General features: G+C 64.3%; 1 gene segment (V, D, J or C); it reads right to left on the bottom strand.

The window, feature by feature from the left end:
• Positions 1-10,474: 10,474 nt before the first annotated feature.
• Positions 10,475-10,831, bottom strand: part of LOC122101352 — a 61,209-nt gene continuing 60,852 nt past the window's right edge. Inside the window, 1 exon segment of the C gene segment in view lies at positions 10,475-10,725. Within this exon segment, the coding sequence occupies positions 10,717-10,725 (9 nt within the window).

Here is a 10,831-nt window from a genome sequence, read left to right as displayed (position 1 = left end):
TCTGCCTCCCACACAGGGCCCGGCCTCACCCCCCACACAGGCCCGGCCTCACCCCCACACAGGGCCTGGCCTCACCCCCCACACAGGGCCCGGCCTCACCCCCCACACAGGGCCCGGCCTCACCCCCCCCACGGGCCTGGCCTCACCCCCCCACAGGGCCCGGCCTCACCCCCCACACAGGGCCCGGCCTCACCCCCCACACAGGGCCCGGCCTCACCCCCCACATGGGGCCTGGCCTCCTCTGCCTCCCACACAGGGCCCGGCCTCACCCCCCACACAGGCCCGGCCTCACCCCCCACACAGGCCCGGCCTCACCCCCCACACAGGGCCCGGCCTCACCCCCCACACAGGGCCCGGCCTCACCCCCCACACGGGCCTGGCCTCACCCCCCACACAGGGCCCAGCCTCACCCTCCACACGGGGCCGGCCTCTCCCCCCTCACGGGGCCAGCCTCTCCCCCCACACAGGGCCGGCCTCTCCCCCCTCACGGGGCTGGCTTGCTCCAGGTGGTGTGCAGGCCTCAGCTCAGTGCCTGTTGCTCAGCTCGGCTCTGGGTTAAGCACTGAGGTGAGCAGTCCTGGAGGGCGGCCCACAGGAGGCAGCCTGGGGTCCGCACGGGCTACAAGGAAGACTCGCTGAGAGCCGTGTTCTCACCTGTGTGGCTGGTGGCGGGGGCGGGGGAGGTGGGTCCCCTGGCCTCCGCAGAGCCCTTCTCTGCTGGCGCAGGGACAGTGGGCGTGGGGAAGACCTTCGAATTCCCTGAGTCTGAAATCAAAGGAGCCGCGGCGGTGCGGGTGAGAGAGCGGGGAGGACTGAGGAGCCGGGCTCTGCTGCGCACTGGTAGTGCCGGGAGGAAGGAGACAGCGTGGCAGGAGGAGGGGGAGGCCTGCAGAGCGACGGCTCTCAGCTGCTGCCTTCGCCGGGCCGCCTACTTCCCTGCTCCTGTGGAAGCCATCCCCGAGGAAAGCATGCAGGCGCTGGGCGCATTGGCAGCAGAAAGGGGCGAGGGAAGTTCAGAAGGAGCAGCCAGGGGCAGGACCGAGACGGGGGCCAAAGGGCATGGCCAGATGGCAGGGCCAGGGAGAGGGTGGCAGAGAGGGACAGCTAGAAGGAGGGGCATCAGGAGAGGACGTGACAGGAGGGGCCGGCAGAAGGGGAGGGAGAGAAGGCAGGGCTGCAGTGGACAGACAGGGCAGACAGCGCAGGGACGGCGGGGCCCAGGGCGAGACCCCAGAGCCCAGCACAGAGGGAGGCTGCACGGGGAAAGTCGAGGCCCCAACAGGAAAGGCCTCCTGTGGTCCAGGGCTGCGCACCTGACGCTTGGAAAGTCTTCTTTATCTGGCTGTTGGTCTCTTTGCGGTGGACAGTGCAGGTGTACGATGTGTTCAGGTCCCACTGTGAGTCCCGAAAGGAGACGTGGCTGGTCAGGGTGTAGAAGGCCCCGTTCCTTGTGTACGGGAAGGTCACAATTCTGTCCTGTGCTGGCTCCCAGGTGACTGTCAACTGCTCTGGGTAGTACCCGGTCACCAAGCAGGCCAGGTCCACCTTGTTTCCTGCTGGTGCTTTGCACGCTGAGGTGATGGGGAACACGCTCGGGACCCTGGTGTCTCCTGCAAGGCAGACAGTGAGGTGGTGAGGGCTGTGGGCAGGGCGGGCGTTGAGGTGGGTGAGTGGGAGGAGATGAGGCCTGGCGAGGAAGGGGGACCTGTGAGGATGGGGTAGGGAGGATGGGGTAGGGAGGATGGGGGACCTGTGAGGATGGGGTAGGGAGGATGGGGGACCTGTGAGGATGGGGCAGGGAGGATGGGGTAGGGAGGATGGGGTAGGGAGGATGGGGTAGGGAGGATGGGGTAGGGAGGATGGGGTAGGGAGGATGGGGTAGGGAGGATGGGGTAGGGAGGATGGGGTAGGGAGGATGGGGTAGGGAGGATGGGGGACCAGTGTGGATGGGGATCAGTGAGAATGGGGGCAGGCGAGTGGGGGCAGCAAGGATGGGGGCAGTGAGGACGGGGGCAGCGAGCATGCGGCAGGTTTGGGGCCTGGCCCCCCGGCTCTCTGTCCAGTCTCAATGTATGAATGACTGGGTCTCAGGCCTGCTCCGTGGGGAGAGGCATCTTTCATGGCCAAGGCTGTGATGGCAGAACTGGGCCTTCCTTCTGTCTGCCACCCAGCCCTTTGTGAAGCACTCTGTGCCTGACTGAGGAGGGACTATGGTCCCGAGGGAGGCTGGGCACTCTAGCCCTGGCCAGTGCAGAGGCTGGCCTGTCCATACGCCACGTCCTCCCCAAAGCCCCGGGGTCACGGCGCACGTGTGGTGCTCTTCTTCCTGGGACTGCTCCACGAGGCCCTCCATCCTCCCCGTCTTCCTGACCTCCTCTGGCCTAACTCTGGTGCGCCCGAGTGGACTGGCCCCTCCTCACCCCTCAAGGCTCTCTGGGCTATTCTTTGATAAAACGAGCTCTTAGCAGTTGCTCAAAGGGGGTTTGACTGACCAGGTTGGTTCATGCGTTCACTGCATGTGGATGCAGGTCTCCCTTCCATTGTTTTCCCGTGTCTGAGCCCCAGCCACCCCTTCAAGGTATCAGGTTCCAATTTCACACATGTGCATTGACTACTGTGTCCATAATTGCCCCATTCCCTCCCCATTCATCTGCCCCCTTGCCCCTGTGTCCCCCACACCCCATACAACACCTGCTTCTCCATGCTTCTCCTTACTGGTATTCTTGTGTATGTTTGGGGGGTGGGGAGGGGTCATGGGCTTGAACTCAGGGCCTGGGAGCTGCCAGAGAGCTCTTTTTACTCAAGGCTAGAACTCTACCACTTTGAGTCACAGCACCAACTTTGGTTTTCTGGTGGTTAACTGGAGATAACAGTCTCTTGGGCTTTCGTGCTAGCCTGGCTTTGAACTGGGTTCCTCAGATCTTAGCCTCCAGAATAGCTAGGATTACAGGTGTGAGCCACTGTTGTCCAGCATTTACTGATATTCTTATTGTTAAACTAAAGTTAGTTATTCACAAAAGTTACTTCATTGGAATTCCCCACTGCAGATACCACATTTATTTATTATCTTTCTGTACATATGTATATACATATGTATACAACCCTGGATGTTTTCATATATGTTTGTAATTTAGACCTAACTGCCCGATATTAGAGAAAACATGCACCCTTTGTTTCTCTGAGCCTGACTTACTTCACTTAATATAGTTTTATTCCAGGTCCATCCATTTCCTTGAAAATGGCATTAGATTATTTTTCCTGATGCATGAGTAAAATTCTATTGAATGTATGTTTATACATCACATGTACACCTTCTGTATAGCACACACATATAATCACACATATAATCTATCTATCCACCTACCTAGGTGGATAGATAGATAGGTAACATTTTTTGACCCATTCATCAGTTGTAGAGCATCTGGGCTGTAACACAGTCATGGTGCATAGTGCAGCAATGAACATGGGTGTGCAGGTGTGTTCACTGCCTTCTGACCTGTTGTCTCTTGGCTACTTTTGACCTCACCGAGATTTTGTGATTACAGAGTGTCGTTTTGTCGTTCAAAGAGCCTGTGAATGGAACCAAGCTGAGGTAGACTCCTATTGGATCTGTCCTGGCCCCCTAGTCCATCTGGACTGGGGTCCCTACAAGAGGCAGTTGGGGACAGATGCCCGAGTGAGCAGGCCAGGAAGAGGAGGCAGCCTGCAGGCTCTGCTTCTGCTGGCCAAGGGACTGCATCCTGTGTCACGGAGCCAGGAGGGGGGCCTGGGAGAGTCTCTCTATGACCCAGCTCGCTGGGAAGAAGCAGGCTCTGACGCTCCAGCCGCCGTCTGCAGCGCTTTCACCCTACCAGAAATACGTACCAGAAATAGGGTGCGGGTGTAACAGATACCTAAACGTGTGTGAGAGGATTTGGAATTGCTTTCCAGGGCCTGCACATCTCCAGGACCACAGGCCCAAGATGAGCTTAGCTGCTCTCTGCATGCTCCAGCGGTCCCTTCTGGGGCCTGGCCGGTGACCACGGACCCCCTCCCTCATCACCTGTCCCGGCCCCGGGAGGGGGAGGCACTCTCCCGTGGCTTGGTGGCTATGCCTCTGGCTGTCAGCACCATGGACGAGGGCCGTTCTGCTGCCTGCCCTGGTATCCTGCCAGAGCTCCCACACCGGGGTCCCACTGTGACCCCCCCGAGGGTCCCCTTCCCCCGGGGTCCCACTGTGACCCCCCCGAGGGTCCCCTTCCCCCGGGGTCCCACTGTAACCCCCCCAGGGTCCTCTTCCCCCGGGGCCCCACTGTGACCCCCCCGAGGGTCCCCTTCCCCCGGGGTCCCACTGTGACCCCCCCGAGGGTCCCCTTCCCCCGGGGTCCCACTGTGACCCCCCCGAGGGTCCCCTTCCCCCGGGGTCCCACTGTGACCCCCCCGAGGGTCCCCTTCCCCCGGGGTCCCACTGTGACCCCCCCCGAGGGTCCCCTTCCCCAGGGGTCCCACTGTGACCCCCCCCGAGGGTCCCCTTCCCCCGGGGCCCCACTGTGACCCCCCCGAGGGTCCCCTTCCCCCGGGGTCCCACTGTGACCCCCCCGAGGGTCCCCTTCCCCCGGGGTCCCACTGTGACTCCCCCCAGGGTCCCCTTCCCCCGGGGTCCCACTGTAACCCCCCCCGAGGGTCCCCTTCCCCCGGGGTCCCACTGTGACCCCCCCGAGGGTCCCCTTCCCCCGGGGTCCCACTGTAACCCCCCCCGAGGGTCCCCTCACCTCTGGGGTCCCACTGTGACCCCCCGAGGATCCCCTTCCCCCAGGGTCCCACTGTGACCCCTTCGAGGGTCCCCTTCCCCCGGGGTCCCACTGTAACCCCCCCCAGGGTCCCCTTCCCCCGGGGTCCCACTGTGACCCCCCCGAGGGTCCCCTTCCCCCGGGGTCCCACTGTAACCCCCCCCGAGGGTCCCCTCACCTCTGGGGTCCCACTGTGACCCCCCGAGGATCCCCTTCCCCCAGGGTCCCACTGTGACCCCCCGAGGGTCCCCTTCCCCCGGGGTCCCACTGTAACCCCCCCGAGGGTCCCCTCACCTCTGGGGTCCCACTGTAACCCCCCCGAGGGTCCCCTAACCCCGGGGTCCCACTGTGACCCCCTCGAGGGTCCCCTTCCCCCAGGGTCCCACTGTGACCCCCCCGAGGGTCCCCTTCCCCCGGGGTCCCACTGTAACCCCCCCAGGGTCCCCTTCCCCTGGGGTCCCACTGTAACCCCCCCGAGGGTCCCCTAACCCCGGGGTCCCACTGTGACCCCCTCGAGGGTCCCCTTCCCCCAGGGTCCCACTGTGACCCCCCCCAGGGTCCCCTTCCCCTGGGGTCCCACTGTAACCCCCCCCGAGGGTCCCCTCACCTCTGGGGTCCCACTGTGATCCGCCCGAGGGTCCCCTAACCCCGGGGTCCCACTGTGACCCCCTCGAGGGTCCCCTTCCCCCAGGGTCCCACTGTAACCCCCCCGAGGGTCCCCTTCCCCCAGGGTCCCACTGTGACCCCCCCAGGGTCCCCTTCCCTCCGGGCACAGTGGACCAGCCACCGCCTCCTTTCTGTCTCAGTGCTGCAAGACCTTTCTCCTCTTCCTCTGCCTCCTGGTCACACAGGCTTTGCACATTGTTTTCAACTAAAGCCAAGTGTCCCTGAATTCACACGTTACACTTCAATCTCCCAGAGCGGGGCCCAGGTCTGACCTAGGGGAGGGAGTGGTGAGGAATGATGGGTTTTAGGAGGAGAGAGACCCCAGAGGGAGGGGCTGCGTCTGCACCAGGAGGCAGGCTGACCCCACAGCAATCTGCACAGACCTTCAGCCTCAAGCACCTTGGGAGATGCATGCCTTTTGGGATGACCTAAGAAGGTCATGTCATCCCTTTGTGCCATTTTGCTAGAGCAGCCTAGAGGCCCTGGGACACCTGACCACCCAGAGCGCCCACACCCCTGCCCACACCGACTGCCCCAGGTGCCCAGAGCGCCCACACTCCTGCCCACACCGACTGCAGATGCCCAGAGCGCCCACACCCCTGCCCACACCGACTGCAGATGCCCAGAGCACCCACACCCCTGCCCACACCGACTGCCCCAGGTGCCCAGAGCGCCCACACCCCTGCCCACACCGACTGCCCCAGGTGCCCAGAGCGCCCACACCCCTGCCCACACCGACTGCAGATGCCCAGAGCACCCACACCCCTGCCCACACCGACTGCAGATGCCCAGAGCACCCACACTCCTGCCCACACCGACTGCAGATGCCCAGAGCACCCACACCCCTGCCCACACCGACTGCAGATGCCCAGAGCACCCACACTCCTGCCCACACTGACTGCCCCAGGTGCCCAGAGCGCCCACACTCCTGCCCACACTGACTGCAGATGCCCAGAGCGCCCACACTCCTGCCCACACTGACTGCAGATGCCCAGAGCACCCACACTCCTGCCCACACTGCCCTAGGTGCCCAGAGCACCCACACCCCTGCCCACACCGACTGCCCCAGGTGCCCAGAGCGCCCACACCCCTGCCCACACCGACTGCAGATGCCCAGAGCACCCACACTCCTGCCCACACTGACTGCAGATGCCCAGAGTACCCACACCCCTGCCCACACCGACTGCAGATGCCCAGAGTGCCCACACTCCTGCCCACACCGACTGCAGATGCCCAGAGCACCCACACTCCTGCCCACACCGACTGCAGATGCCCAGAGCACCCACACCCCTGCCCACACCGACTGCAGATGCCCAGAGCACCCACACTCCTGCCCACACTGACTGCCCCAGGTGCCCAGAGCGCCCACACTCCTGCCCACACTGACTGCAGATGCCCAGAGCGCCCACACTCCTGCCCACACTGACTGCAGATGCCCAGAGCACCCACACTCCTGCCCACACTGCCCTAGGTGCCCAGAGCACCCACACCCCTGCCCACACCAACTGCCCCAGGTGCCCAGAGCGCCCACACCCCTGCCCACACAGACTGCAGATGCCCAGAGCACCCACACTCCTGCCCACACTGACTGCAGATGCCCAGAGTACCCACACCCCTGCCCACACCGACTGCAGATGCCCAGAGTGCCCACACTCCTGCCCACACCGACTGCAGATGCCCAGAGCACCCACACTCCTGCCCACACTGACTGCAGATGCCCAGAGCGCCCACACTCCTGCCCACACTGACTGCCCCAGGTGCCCAGAGCGCCCACACCCCTGCCCACACCGACTGCAGATGCCCAGAGCACCCACACTCCTGCCCACACTGCCCCAGGTGCCCAGAGCGCCCACACCCCTGCCCACACTGACTGCCCCAGGTGCCCAGAGCACCCACACCCCTGCCCACACTGACTGCAGATGCCCAGAGCGCCCACACCCCTGCCCACACCGACTGCAGATGCCCAGAGCGCCCACACCCCTGCCCACACCGACTGCAGATGCCCAGAGCGCCCACACTCCTGCCCACACTGACTGCCCCAGGTGCCCAGAGCACCCACACTCCTGCCCACACTGACTGCAGATGCCCAGAGCACCCACACTCCTGCCCACACTGACTGCAGATGCCCAGAGCGCCCACACCCCTGCCCACACTGACTGCCCCAGGTGCCCAGAGCGCCCACACCCCTGCCCACACCGACTGCAGATGCCCAGAGCGCCCACACTCCTGCCCACACTGACTGCCCCAGGTGCCCAGAGCGCCCACACCCCTGCCCACACTGACTGCCCCAGGTGCCCAGAGCGCCCACACCCCTGCCCACACTGACTGCCCCAGGTGCCCAGAGCGCCCACACCCCTGCCCACACCGACTGCAGATGCCCAGAGCGCCCACACTCCTGCCCACACCGACTGCCCCAGGTGCCCAGAGCGCCCACACCCCTGCCCACACCGACTGCAGATGCCCAGAGCGCCCACACTCCTGCCCACACTGACTGCCCCAGGTGCCCAGAGCGCCCACACCCCTGCCCACACTGACTGCCCCTGGTGCCCAGAGCGCCCACACCCCTGCCCACACTGACTGCCCCAGGTGCCCAGAGCGCCCACACCCCTGCCCACACTGACTGCCCCAGGTGCCCAGAGCGCCCACACCCCTGCCCACACTGACTGCCCCAGGTGCCCAGAGCGCCCACACCCCTGCCCACACTGACTGCAGATGCCCAGAGCGCCCACACCCCTGCCCACACTGACTGCAGATACCCAGAGCGCCCACACTCCTGCCCACACTGACTGCAGATGCCCAGAGCACCCACACTCCTGCCCACACCGACTGCAGATGCCCAGAGCACCCACACCCCTGCCCACACCGACTGCCCCAGGTGCCCAGAGCGCCCACACTCCTGCCCACACTGACTGCCCCAGGTGCCCATAGCGCCCACACTCCTGCCCACACTGACTGCCCCAGGTGCCCAGAGCGCCCACACTCCTGTCCACACTGACTGCAGATGCCCAGAGCGCCCACACCCCTGCCCACACTGACTGCAGATGCCCAGAGCACCCACACCCCTGCCCACACTGACTGCAGATGCCCAGAGCACCCACACCCCTGCCCACACTGACTGCAGATGCCCAGAGTGCCCACACCCCTGCCCACACCGACTGCAGATGCCCAGAGCGCCCACACCCCTGCCCACACCGACTGCAGATGCCCAGAGCACCCACACTCCTGCCCACACCGACTGCAGATGCCCAGAGCACCCACACTCCTGCCCACACTGCCCCAGGTGCCCAGAGCACCCACACCCCTGCCCACACTGACTGCCCCAGGTGCCCAGAGCACCCACACTCCTGTCCACACTGACTGCCCCAGGTGCCCAGAGCGTCCACACCGCTGCCCACACTGACTGCCCCAGGTGCCCAGAGCACCCACACTCCTGCCCACACCGACTGCAGATGCCCAGAGCGCCCACACCCCTGCCCACACTGACTGCAGATGCCCAGAGCGCCCACACTTCTGCCCACACTGCCCCAGGTGTCCAGAGCGCCCACACTCCTGCCCACACCGACTGCAGATGCCCAGAGCGCCCATACCCCTGCCCACACTGACTGCAGATGCCCAGAGCGCCCACACCCCTGCCCACACTGACTGCCCCAGGTGCCCAGAGCGCCCACACTCCTGTCCACACTGACTGCAGATGCCCAGAGCGCCCACACCCCTGCCCACACTGACTGCAGATGCCCAGAGCACCCACACCCCTGCCCACACTGACTGCAGATGCCCAGAGCGCCCACACTCCTGCCTACCCCGACTGCAGATGCCCAGAGCGCCCACACCCCTGCCCACACTGACTGCAGATGCCCAGAGCGCCCACACTCCTGCCCACACCGACTGCAGATGCCCAGAGCGCCCACACCCCTGCCCACACTGACTGCAGATGCCCAGAGCGCCCACACCCCTGCCCACACTGACTGCCCCAGGTGCCCAGAGCGCCCACACTCCTGTCCACACTGACTGCAGATGCCCAGAGCGCCCACACCCCTGCCCACACTGACTGCAGATGCCCAGAGCGCCCACACTCCTGCCTACACCGACTGAAGATGCCCAGAGCGCCCACACCCCTGCCCACACTGACTGCAGATGCCCAGAGCGCCCACACCCCTGCCCACACTGACTGCAGATGCCCAGAGCGCCCACACTCCTGCCTACACCGACTGCAGATGCCCAGAGCGCCCACACTCCTGCCCACACTGCCCCAGGTGCCCAGAGTGCCCACACCCCTGCCCACACTGACTGCAGATGCCCAGAGCGCCCACACTCCTGCCCACACTGCCCTAGGTGCCCAGAGTGCCCACACCCCTGCCCACACTGACTGCAGATGCCCAGAGCGCCCACACCCCTGCCCACACTGACTGCCCCAGGTGCTCAGAGCGCCCACACTCCTGCCCACACTGCCCCAGGTGTCCAGAGCACCCACACTCCTGCCCACACCGACTGCAGATGCCCAGAGCGCCCACACTCCTGCCCACACTGACTGCAGATGCCCAGAGCGCCCACACCCCTGCCCACACCGACTGCCCCAGGTGCCCAGAGCACCCACACTCCTGCCCACACTGCCCTAGGTGCTCAGAGCGCCCACACTCCTGCTGCACTGACTGCCCCAGGTGCCCAGCAGACTTCCCTGGGAGGTGGTCCCTGGTACAGGACAGACTGACAGGCCCAGAGAGCTCAGCCGGCACTTCTTACAATGAGGGCACATGCCATACATGCACAAATCTTTGCAACAGGACGCAAACAACCCAGTTTACTATAAATCCCACACAAGAGAGAAGGTAGCGGTGATGGGTTTCCATTGTGTCTGAGAGACCTGGCCTAGAATCCTCCGGCCTGAGCAAGCCTAGCCTGGCTGGCCATGTGTTGTCCGCCAATCCTGAGCACACCGGACAGCTCTCCCCATGGCTGCATGGCTGCCTTTGGACTTGGGGTCACCTCTGAGAATTCTCACACAGAAACATTGTAAAGAAAGAAAATTCTCCATGAGAAAATGGTTTTACAGAAAGTATCTGTTTATTTTGGCTCACATATGCACACAGCACAGAAGTAAGCAGGCTTTCCACAGGCCAGGCCCCTCGACCTTTGTGGCCAGTCGATTTTACAGCTCAAAGCTGAAGGGATACATGGGGAAGAGTTAGGTGCAGGTCCATCAGCCACAGGCTGAGCCACCCAAGCCCAGAGGTGGTGTCCTGTGGTCCAGCCCGTTGGTGTCCAGTGTCCTTCGCTGGGCAAGTCACTTCACCTGCAGGCAACAGACACAGGGAGGGTGAGCCGTGGTCCCCCAACAAGCAGAGGTGGGGTAGGAGAACGGGGTCCCAGCACCTCTGTCAGCCCAGGCCGCTCCCTGC

Source organism: Dipodomys spectabilis, unplaced genomic scaffold (genome assembly GCF_019054845.1).
Source record: "Dipodomys spectabilis isolate Male_0828 unplaced genomic scaffold, ASM1905484v1 ptg000657l, whole genome shotgun sequence".
Lineage (NCBI taxonomy): Eukaryota > Metazoa > Chordata > Mammalia > Rodentia > Heteromyidae > Dipodomys > Dipodomys spectabilis.
This window is presented reverse-complemented; position numbering and strand designations above follow the sequence as displayed.